Source organism: Halyomorpha halys, unplaced genomic scaffold, assembly GCF_000696795.3.
Source record: "Halyomorpha halys isolate HHAL.00 unplaced genomic scaffold, Hhal_1.1 Scaffold78.1, whole genome shotgun sequence".
NCBI classification, from domain to species: Eukaryota; Metazoa; Arthropoda; class Insecta; order Hemiptera; family Pentatomidae; genus Halyomorpha; species Halyomorpha halys.
The window spans coordinates 611,502-624,215 of record NW_027108467.1 but is presented as its reverse complement, the minus strand read 5'-3'; the positions used below and the strand labels follow the sequence as shown (position 1 = coordinate 624,215).

The 12,714-nt window shown below is 30.8% G+C and overlaps 1 protein-coding gene across 2 annotated transcripts in view; it reads right to left on the bottom strand.

The window, feature by feature from the left end:
• LOC106692936 (putative aminopeptidase W07G4.4) overlaps window positions 1-12,714 on the bottom strand; it is a 31,711-nt gene that overhangs the window by 3,438 nt on the left and 15,559 nt on the right. For both annotated transcript variants that reach the window (XM_014439200.2, XM_014439201.2), the window contains exons 4-9: window positions 11,063-11,171; window positions 8,942-9,063; window positions 5,752-5,930; window positions 3,133-3,320; window positions 1,892-2,074; window positions 1,717-1,812 (exon numbers count right to left, since the gene is read on the bottom strand). In XM_014439200.2, the coding sequence (XP_014294686.1) occupies window positions 1,717-1,812; window positions 1,892-2,074; window positions 3,133-3,320; window positions 5,752-5,930; window positions 8,942-9,063; window positions 11,063-11,171 (877 nt within the window). The remainder of the gene's footprint in view (window positions 1-1,716; window positions 1,813-1,891; window positions 2,075-3,132; window positions 3,321-5,751; window positions 5,931-8,941; window positions 9,064-11,062; window positions 11,172-12,714) is intronic.

The window sequence follows — 12,714 nt, the reverse complement described above, 5'->3', positions numbered from 1 at the left end:
TATATATATATAATAGGGGTAGTATTCTTGATCTTTAGTTTAATAAGTTAAAGTGTGTTAAATGGAGAAATATTTCCTTCTTTTAGCAAGTTAAAACGATATAACATATAACATGGCCGAAAGTCTGTTAATAGGTCTGCTAAATGGGGAATGAAGTTGCGCAACAGACCAACTGAGTTCCACACCATTTTGTCTGTTGTAATTTTTTTTTTAGATGTTTTTAAATTCTAATAAAGTAATGGATAAAAATAATAACCTAATGGGGAAAAAACTAGAAGAGGAAACAAGGATCAAGTGAGGTGGAGGGAAAATGGTGTGACAAAGATATTGGAGATTTTATTATCTCGTAAAGATTAGAAGATTAAAAACAAGTAACCATGAAAATCCGCTAGTAGCTCCTATGCATTTAACATATAAAATAGATTTTAGATTAGGCTGCTCATAATCCTAAAATTTTAACATCTAGCAAATTAAAACTTTTTACATTTAACAATACACATCACGAATACCCCTAATATCACAAGTATAGGGTGTTTTTTTAAGCTCGATAGAACTTGAAATTGTAAAAAATAACACAAAAAATTAAATTGTAATCAAAATTTTTTTTTTATTCGAAAGATCAATACGTGACATTAACATTTGAAAATGATTTCAGGCATATGGGCACCGCGGCTGTTCTTGACGAAGCGCATTCTGGACGTCCAATTTTGGCCGTATGTCACGAATAACACGAACAATGCTGGCCTCCAAGGCGTCAATTGTTGCTGATTTATCAGCATAAACCAGTGACTTCACGTAGCCCCACAGGAAATAATCGAGAGGTGTCAAATCGCACGACCATATGCGGCAATTTTGCTTATTAACAAACCCGTTAAGCCAAAAATGCGCCTCATCGCTGAACACAATTTTACAGAATGCGCTTCGTCAAGAACAGCCGCGGTGCCCATATGCCCGAAATCATTTTCAAATGTTAATGTCACGTATTGATCTTTCGAATAAAAAAAAATTTTGATTACAATTTAATTTTTTGTGTTATTTTTTACAATTTCAAGTTCTATCGGGCTTAAAAAAAAACCCTATATAAGAGAAATAACAATAGTAATAGCGGATGTTTCAATATAAAAACAACCAAACGACATTGGTATTCACTGCCACCTTCAATTATACTACATTCAAAATCATAAGTACAAATATAGCAGAGTTGAGCAACTATAAAACTAATAGCTAAAATTGCCGTGGAAACGATATTTATTTATCAATGGTTCATTCATGAATAAGGGTCGTATCCATGGCAATTTTAGCTATTAGTTTCAACTACAGCTAATTTTTGCCCATATTTGAAATATAGTAATAACACATTTGTATATATAATTGGTTACCAACTAGTGGTCCGTGTGAGGTTTGACAACACATATTTGTGTACGATTAATTATTAGAAATATTTTATTGATTATACTTCCTGATGCTTTGTGTCAACTAAATTTATTAAATGTATGCTTATGTTTTCTATAAATGCATATATTACACTGTTTTATTTAAACATGGTTGCAATCTTGTCTATATGAAATTCAGGCCGAAATGTTGGCCTTCACCCTAACAAACCCCTCATTGTTTACTTGTCTAGTAATTATAAAATTTAGGTGCATTTATCCAAACATCTATGTTCAACTATTAATACCTTATTAACTTAAAATGAAATAAAAGTAAAGTACATACAGTATAGCCTGGTCCAACAGTTCTGAACGCATGACCAGTCAGGGTGGCGACAGTGAACAAGTGAGGGTTGACACACTTAGGCGCCAACTCTCTCAACTGCAAAAGTTCAAACAGATGATTATTGATAGAAATTTATTTTCTTAAATAAAAGATACGACAACAGTAAAACACTCACATAGCAGAGGACGTCAGCCATTACCATCCTCCCTTCAGCATCTGTGTTTATGACACGCACTCTCTTCCCTGCTCGCGAGGTTATAATTTCATCAGCGACGTAGGAATTCTCGCCTATACTATTTCTAACTAACCCGAGACCAGCTATAACTTTTAAGTTGTCTGGTTTCAGCATGCTAATAACCTAAAACAAAAGAAAATAATAATAATTATAGATTCGACTTTAAGATTACTAGAGGAACAATTAGAAAATAAACAGACTATTTTAACAATATTTCTTTTTTGAATTGATATAACTTTTTCCAACATTTATGTATTGCAGTAAAACTTGAACAACAGAGCAAATTGGTCTCTAATTTTTCATTCAATTATTTTCCAATTTCTGTGATAAATTGAAAAAAAATAGATATGCAACAGAAAGTAAAGGTGTGACGACCAAGAAGATTCCTGAGAAGGGCTAAGAGCCTGGTTCACATTGCTGTGGTTCGATTCCTATCTGAAATCCTGATTTATTAACATCTTAGGGATCTGTTTGTTACTAAGCCCTTCAAACGTACAAACCCAACTCGTTCTTCACAAAACTAAAACCTGAATTTCTCTCAATTCTGCATTGTGTAGCCTTCTAAATTCTTTGATTAACTAATCCTTTTTCAGCCAAAATATTTTATTTAATATTAAAAGAAGATAGTTGACCGTATGAAGTAGATTGGAAGAAGATAGTCCGGGTGGTGATCAATAAAGGTATCAAAATAGTAACAACAAAACTATTTATTGTTAATCAGCGTTTTGCCCCACTATGCAGAGCTTCGTCAGGGCTGATAAGAAAGAACAATAAATAGTTTTTTGTTACTATTTTGATACCTTTATTGTCCGCCACCTGGAATATCTTCCTCCAATTTAATATGATTCTTTATTTTTTAAACCTTAAGGCGCTGTTTCCCCCTTATAGTATGAGGCCATATTTTGTATCTGTAATGACCAGTAGGAAGGATAATGTTATCTAATTTCCAACTTTTAGGTTTCTAGACAGAAGGCGCAAGCTAAGCAATTATGAAATTAAAAAAATTAGAAGCATTTTCTGCCTTTAACCTTGCTTTTATTTCCTTATCATTTTTTTTTCTAGTTACCATAGATGCTAAATACTTAGACCTCTCTACCTGTTCAAATAAATTTCCTCCTATATCTATACATAAAAAAAACAAAAACATAATAAGCGAATAAATAGGTTGAGGTTGAGAATACCTTCATGAAACCAGCCACTGAAGCAGCTCCACACTTATCCTTTGACATTCCGATCATGTTACCTCCAACCTTTAAATCAGCACCACCCGAATCAAAGGTGACTCCTTTTCCGACAATCAATAGAGTATCAGTAACATTGGTTCCTTCATAAGTGAGGTATACAATCCTTCCCTTATGGCGGTCAATAACTGAAATAAAGCAAAGATCAAAATTTTTATTTAAACAAAACAAATTTAAAATTATATATTTATATATGATATTGTGAGAAAAATAAAGAGTTTGCTTGCTTGTATAGACTAATTTCAAGAACTACCAGTCTTATTGGAAGAATTCCTTTAGGCCAGAGGTTTCCAATCTTTTTCGATTTGCGGCTCCCTAAATAATCGGATTTTTTTTTTGCAGTGCCCTTAATACATCAGATTTTTTTTCTAAATTTTTGAATTTTTTAAAAAATTGCAAAACTTTCCTTTTTAAAAGCGATTACTCATTTAACAGCAAAAAATTAAAAAAAGATACTATTTTCCTTGGGATAGTATAAAATATCTAATTTTAACTGTTTTGGTAATATCCATATTGAGACTGGACAACCACTATATGGTTAGATTAATTGAAAAATAAATTAAAAAAGAATTTTAAATTCACTAACAATTTATTGAACATCCATTGAAGATTAATGGGATGGATGGGGTTGATGTTCACTACACAACTTCTCAAAACTTGGGATAAAATTGGATATGATGACCATCATTTCTTGTTCAATGCGAGCGATATTTACTTTTTATTACTGTGACTGCCAAAAACCAAGTAATTGGAAATTACAAAAAAATTGTAAAATTGTATAATTGAATATTTCATGGCGCCCTTATGGGAACACTTTAAAAATCACTGCTTTAGGCAATATAGCATGATGATACAACCCATAGGAAGAGATGGGTAAAAATTAGCTACAGTTAATTTAAAACTTTTTACATTTAACAATACACATCACGAATACCCCTAATATCTCAAGTATAAGAGAAATAACAACAGCAATAGCGAATGTTTCAATATCAAAACAAACAAACGACATTGGTATTCACTGCCACCTTCAATTATACTACATTCAAAATCATAAGTACAAATATAGCAGAGTCGGGCAACTATGAAACTAATAGCTAAAATTGCCATGGATACAATAGTTATTTATCAATGGCTCATTCATGAATAAGGCTCGTATCCATGGCAACTTTAGCTATTAGTTTCAACTGTAGCTAATTTTTTTATTTTGCCTTTCTCTGGGTGCAGGTCATCCAGTGAGGTACTTTGATTTTGTCTGCGATATAGTCAATAGAACTGCTATGTCCCACTGTGGGGTGAGCAGTGAATGCAGTAACCATAAGAAGGCGATAAAGTCATTTCAATTCTGAATATTGCTAAAAGTTACTGTGTAGACTGACTGGGGCGACTTAAGCCTAACGCATATATTTTATACAGGCTTAATTCTAATACCTCACATAAACAATATCTGTTTACATATACCCATACATATTGTAATATCCTCTTTTGTGATAAATAGTTATATTTTTATATATTAATAGTTTCATTTTATGTATCTACGTTTAATATTGTTCATTTGTTTTGTTGAACCAGAAAGCAAGCTAGCTAATATTGTTCAGTCAACTACGGAGTGGAAAACATTGTTAAAAGTAGTCAAGATGGTGGCGCCATTCTGAAGTCGGTAGAATTGCTGCCATGTTGAGCAGAGTTAAATATTTTCAACTTTAGTTAATTTCCTATCATGATTGTATTTACAGTAAAATTAAATAAAAATATAAGATGAAAATAAGTATTAAGGAAAAATCTACATGAGGAAAATAATAGACTAAAACCCAAAACCATTGTACTACAATTGATGTTTACATCAATTATTGAATGTTGTAAACGAAGAAAGACAAAATCCTTGTTTGCCAGGATGGAGGGAAAGAGGACATCTCCTAGAAGCTGGTGGTGCTGACCATCCATAGCCTACTGTCAGTGGTAGATATTTAGAGAGAAGACATTAAGAATTACCAGTCATCCACAAAGATTATATAATTGAAGGAAGAAAGACAATCTTTGTTTAGATTGCTGGTAGATTGGATGTGTTCTCGAAACTAGAGGAGGATCAACCCTTTGTCTATTGTCAGAGGTACCATCTCGAGAAAGAAAACATTAAGTTGGTTAGTTTTCTCTACTCAGGATTTAATTATATTAGTAAAAGTAGCTCTTAATTTAGTTTAGTGTCATTGTGTTCTGATTGCCTGGAAAACCCGCCCATATTTAATTTATTCACTTAAAGCTTGCAATCATCAAAGTTATATTTTAGATCTGAGTATAATAAAAAGATAGTCACAATCCTTATAATTATTTTAATAAATCTTGAATATTACAATATATATATACATAATTTAAGTACACCTACGCCCATAGATATACACATCAGTATTTTTCTTTCACATGCTAGCCACAACACATTTTTTTCTGATGGCTTGAAAATATAATGGGCTAAATAATACTGAATAAATTTATTCCAAAAAATTAATCCTAATTACATTCTTCACATAGCAGATAATAGAAGAATTAACATAATTATTATAATACCTGACGCAGCTCTATTAACTGCAGCAAAAAGAGGATATTCTGAACTGAGGGTGGATTCATCAGAAATCACTTCCATTTTGACATTTCCTCCAGCTGGGAATGCTTCTTTTAGAAACTGTTCAACTTTTTTTGGAGTCATTCTTTCTGGGTCAGCAGCACCAATATCCCTCGCTAATATTCTGTAATATATTTATAATCTTTACTATTTAAATGTATAAATAAGAATAAAATATTATTAATGAATGGAATATGGTCCGGGTGCGGTAAAAAAACCTCAAATAGTAAATGATTATACTATTTTTATTGAGCCAATGTTTCGCCCCACGTTGCAGGGCTTTGTCAGGGCTAAAAAAGATACAAACACTTGACATAGTTAAAAAAAACATAAGTGGAACATAACAGGGATATACAATGAAAAGTAAAATATAATAAGAAAAATTAAAGGTTGTAAATAGTAAATGAAAAGGGTAATAGTAACAAATAGATAAGAGATAAAATAAGAGAAGAAATATTAAAGAAAGTACAAATTAAGAGATGAAAAAAGAAAAGAATAAAATCAAATGATGAGACAGAATTCATACCTGTTTTGACGGAAGTCAAAGTCAGACTAAGCCGTTTGTATTGGAAGGAGTGGGGATGGCAGTTAGCAAACCACAATAACGGAAATAATTTTAAAGTAAAATTGTAAAAAAAAAAATTTAAATTAGGTAAACAATAAATGGTAATATACATAATAGAGGGGGAGAAGAGATATATTAGGGAAAGGAGAGATATTATTATTATATAAAAAACACTCATAAATAGAAAAACAATGGAGAAATAAAGTATAAAATAATGGGATACAATATGTGTAAGTGATTAAGAAAAACAATATACCAAATACGTTGGCTCAATAAAAATAGTATAATCATTTACTATTTGAGTTTTTTTGAACCACACCTGGACCATATTCCGTACATCTACATCTATACACATGGTCAATCAACAATAATCTTCGAAAATATTATTAACATAGAATGGGAAGCTTTGTCAATGTGTAACTTCATCAATCTTCTGCTTAAGAATCATGCGATATATGGATTTGACTAAGATAAAATAGATTTATTATTAATAATGACAAAAGATATCTAAATAGTATCAACATTTATTTATTAAATCATATTATGAGTCCAACTTTTCAGCTAACCTGACTATTATCAAGTCCAATCTTAATTTTAGTTTCACAGCCTCACATTAATTTATAAACCTTTGTAAACTATTATGCCTAAGTCAATTTAACACAGACATACAGAGTAAACACTAAACTGCCTTGCACCGATTAATGAAAAAATTACTAAATCAGATAGAAAACTAGCAAAAACAACATTGGAACAATCCCACCGGTCAGTTCTATCAAAATATATTTCCTCATATCCGGTTCTCACAAGTATGCATTGGGAAAGATATCATAAAAAATTATATTAGACTTTAAACGAATCATGGAATTTGCAATAACTACCTGTACACAATGGACATAACTGAAATTTTTCAATACGAAAATTGCAGCGGTAACGAGATGCTTAAACATATACCTGAATGTCCGGTATAAAAAAAACAAAGAGAAATATTGTTTAAAGATCTAGATAAAAATCAAAATATTATTTACAATAGTATATTAAAAGTATTTGAATACTTAACCCATAAATATTTGAAATCTATAAACAAAAATGTATAACAGATATAATTATGGTATAGTACATTACTAAATCAGATATCTTTAACTTAATAAATAAAAGCAGCAACAAAGGGATTAGGCAAAATGTACTACAGAGATTTCATGAGATATAGTTAATTAATTTTTGAACAATTATTGTTATATATATTATTTGACCTACCTCAACTTGTATTTTTTAATATACATATACCTATTTAAAAACAAAATTTTATGATGTTATTTTAATGATTAATTTATTTTAAAGATGTGACAAGGGCAATTAGCCTGTAATTTTGGGTTTTTTAAAAAGCAATGACATCAATATTGAAGGTATGGCCAAAGAAATCAGTATGTAGTTGAAGGAAATAATGTTATTGTTATATAAAAACGTTTTGTAGGTTGTATCCTTGAATGGCCTGAGGGCCGAAACGATGGAGAATTTAAAGAATAAAATTTGAAAGAAAAAAAAGGATCAAAATTGTGTAAATCGATAATAAACTAAACCACTCTATTTTTTTTTTTAACTAAGTCATTATGGATTCAGTTCAATTTTAGTTTATATGTATTTTTATATCTTTTTCGAAACTGTTTTTGTTTTTTTTTTGTTAATAATAACAAAAGATATACAAGTTGAGGTAGATCAAATAATATATATAACAATAATTGTTCAAAAATTAATTAACTATATCTCATGAAATCTCTGTAGTACATTTTGCCCAATCCCTTTGTTGCTGCTTTTATTTATTAAGTTAAAGATATCTGATTTAGTAATATACTGTACCATAATTATATCTGTTATACATTTTTAATATTGAAGGTATGGTCAAAGAAATCAGTGTGTAGTTGAAGGAAATAATGTAATTGTTATATAAAAACGTTTTGTAGGTTTTATCCTTGAATGGCCTGAGGGCCGAAACGATGGAGAATTTTAAAGAATAAAAGTTGAGAAAAAAAAGGATCAAAATTGTGTATAAAAAATAAATGTTGAGTTAGGTTAAATAATATTGTTGTGATAAGGTAATGATAGTCAAATACAGAAATTGCAAAGAATTGAATTTATTATAACATGTTATATTGACAAATACAGATTTATTTTGACTGTGTTAGATTGACTTGGGCATAATAGCCTGCACAGTTTATGAATCAATGGGAGGCAGTGAAACTAGAATTAGGACTGTCCTTGATGATGTGCCGAAACGTTGGACATGTAAAATGACTTAATAAACAAGTGTTGAGACCATTTGGATATATTTTGCTATTATCAATAAAACAAAACAGTCTCAAATAAGATAAAATATAAATACATAAGATAAAATTAAAATATGTATATAGATTCATTAGCTTGGAAGAAAGTCGTATTAATCAGTACATCTTTTCTTGTCTGATAAGCATTGAAAATGGTATGTCAAATCAAGGTTAATTATAAGCTATTTCCTAAAATAACAGTGATTTTCTAATTATATATACACTTTAATGAATATAAAGACAAAAGTTTACCTTCCACTTTCAAGAGCTGAAGCTACTGTTAAAAGTCGAGATACAGTTGGAACACACCCTAGTACACCAACACTTCTTACTTTTGGAAACTTGCTTGGACAATCCTCACGGAGCTGAAGATTCTAAAGCAAAAAAATAATAAAAATTGTATTACTAAGTCCTATAATATTACACAACCACATTATTCACTTTAATGCTATAACCTGAATTATATTTACCAGGTTCAGTTGCTGCATTCCACATTGTGCAGCTTTATAAATTCTACGGTCCACATATTTTATGCAATACTTTAGATTATAAAAATTTAAGGCAATGTTCTCCCTTATTGTAAGAGGCCGTATTTAGCATCCAAAAGGACAGTAGGAATGGTAACAGTTTTTAAAATTTTAACTTTTACATTTCTGGACAGAGGGTGCGAGAAGCTAAGCAATTTGAAAATCAAAAAAAATGAGAAGTATTTTTGGCCTTTAATCTTGCTTTTATTTCCTTATCAATTTCGTTTTTTCTAGTTGCCCTAGACCCTACGTACTTCAATTTCTAAATACTCACTCTACTTGTATCAAATGTATTTCCTCCTATATCTATAACACCAAAATTTTTGCTGTATCTGCTACTAACTATATAATTTTGTTATATCTATATTTTGAGACCCAGTTCCTTACAAGATTATCAATGTAATAGTATTTAGTTTTATAATTTCCTTGTCTTCACCAAACAGTACTAAATCATCAGGATGTCCAAGTACTGATATTGTACCACCTAAAGTTTTCTTTAGTAGACATTAACTTTCTAATAACACATTCTAGTGAAAAATTTAATAAGATGAGTGAAGGAGAATCGCCATGTTTTAAACCAAACCAAACTTCCAACTTTTCAGAATAATAATAACTTATTCAAACTTTATTAAATGTTTTGGTCATGTACATTTAATAACTTCAACGCTAGATTTAGTAACTTAAAAATTCTTAAACATTGAAAAAAAAAAATGTGAATATATTATTTTTATATTAATATTAATATTATAGAATATTAAATTAATATTTAATATCAGAGAACGTCCTCTATACTAAGTTTTAATTAAATAACATTGAAAAAATAAAGCCTGGAATAATAAATGTATTCAAACTATCCTTCACTTGCGTAGGCATTTAGTTTTAGAAAAATTAAAAATATAATTGAATATTTTCAATTTTCTGAAAAAGAAAATAATTCATTTAACTATAGGAAGATGGTCCAAGTGATGGAAAAAAACTAAAAAAAAAAAACTAATTATTTGACACTAAAGTTTCACCCCACATTGTAAAGCTTAATGAAAACAAGATACAAACATTATAAAGTATGATAGGGCTAAAAGAATATATAAAGAAAGTTATAGGAAAAAATACATAAAAAACAAAGTAAATTAAAAGAATGAAGGTGTAGATAGTTGAGCGTAGATTAATAACTGGAGGAGAAAGTCGGGGTGGAGGAGGGGGAGAGAGGGCAGTCAACACAAAAACAAAAGAATTATTTATTTGTGCCGACTAACAAAAACTATAAAACAAAGAGATAACAACCATCATTCAGAAAAACATAAAAATAAATAATAGACTAACAAATTTGGAAATATACATAACAATGAATTGAAAATAAAAAATGGTGGATTAATCTGCTACTATCCAATTACATGGTTATCAATCAACTATTTTTTGTTTTTATTTTTATATTTCTCTAAATGATGGTTGTTTTCTCTTTTTGTTTTATAGCCCTGATGAAGTCCTGACAATCAGGTCGAAACTTTGGCATAAATAAATAATTTTGTTTTTATTTGTTTTTTGCTCACCGAACCCTCTGACCATCTTCTGTACTTAAATTAAAAGAACATATATGAATAGAGTAAATATTAATACCAATCCTGTAAACCATCATTCACTTATTTATACAATTTTCTATATATTTATATTTTTACAGTCCAACCATACTTTACAATTAACATTTAGCCCTAATGAAACAATGTAACGTGGAGTGGAACACTGGTATCTAATTGATATTTTTTTCTGCTATTTTGTTTACATTTTTGGCTGCCACATTCCTATAATTAATAACATAATATAACTAATAATAATATTTCAAAATATTTACCATATAAAGCCCTTCCATGACTCCAAGCAGGGAAACGAGTTGAGCTTGTGGGAAAGAAGAAATTTTACCAAGAACTAAAAGTGGTGATTTCACGCCTGCTTTTACAGCTCTGTAACAGATAACAATAGTTAGCAAAAACTTGATACGCTTACACTTTATATATCATAACAAGGTTCTTTTTTTATGATGTGTGAATCAAATAAGTAAAGATTATTTCATTATCAAAGAAGAAAAATAAATTTACAACACAATAATATATTTGCCCTTTAACATATTATAGTGATCTAGGAGCTCATCTCAATGAAAGTGATTACATTGACGAGGAAGTGACCCAAATAATTGGAGTGGCAGGGAAGATGTTCAGTATGGTCAGACTGGTCTCCTGGGAAGAAAAAGGTGACAAAGCAGACCAAACTAGCCATCTATAAATCGACCTTCCTTCTTATCCTATCTTACTCTTCAGAATCGTGGACCCTCACCTCAAAACACAGGGGTCAGTTACAAGCCATAGAAATGAAGTATTTCCGAAAAATAGAAAGAAAGACAATGAGAGATAGGATACGGAATGTCACCATATGGGCTAATCTCAACGTCAGACTAATTCTGGAGGAGCACAAACTAAGATGGTTTGGACTTCTTGTTAGGATGGATCCAGATAGAAGTGCCAGGAAGACTTACGAGACCTGCACAAAAGGGAAAAGACCCAGAAGAAGGCCTTGCATCACAACAGTGTAAGGAAGGTATTCAGGAAGTGTAGAATAGATAGGAGTAGGAGAAGAGAGTTGATTCAAGAGATATATATTTGGAACAGACTCTATAAGCAGAATCCTCACACCGCGCAGCGGTAGAAGAGAGGATGACTATGTTGATGATATATTATAGTGATTTTTATCAAATGCTAGTAGACCCGGTAATGCTTCGCAATTGCTGGATTTAGGGTTGTAGAATAATCATGAGAGATAGTTTGACCGTGGATGACTAAAATGAGGAGAACATGGTTGGGAGGGTGCAGTCAAAATATAACACAAATAAGTTGAAGTAACTTATTTAATCGTGCCAATGTTTCGGCCAGAACTATTCTCACCATGTATGCCAATGCGACATGAGTGATCACTGTTAATAATAACCCTTTAATTGCATCCCAAACTCTCCAATCCCACCTTCGAAGAATGGTGTCAAAATCAGAGGATTAAAATAAATCCCAACAAATCACCTTTACTGCTCGTCGAAAACCTACTGACTGCCCTACAGTATCCTTTAATTATGTAGGTCTTACTCCTGTCGAACAGATCCACTATCTTAGACAACATCTGGTGGTCATTGACTACCTTAGAATCCTCATACAAGACTGAAAAGATAGGAAACTACATGTAGATTTTGACTACTAAAGCACTTATTAGACAAATGGTCTAAACTTCCAATTCATTATAAAAGACTGATCTACAATACTATAATAAGGCCTATCAGGACATACAGAGTTGAACTCCAATAAACCTTCAAATTCATCTCGTATTCAATCCTTACAATCCAAAATCCTTCATAAAATCCTCAATGCTCCTTTCTTTGTCACAAATAAAATCATCCATAATGACCTTAATGCTCCATACGTAAACGATCTAGCCCAAATCAGATATCAATCCTTCCATTATAAA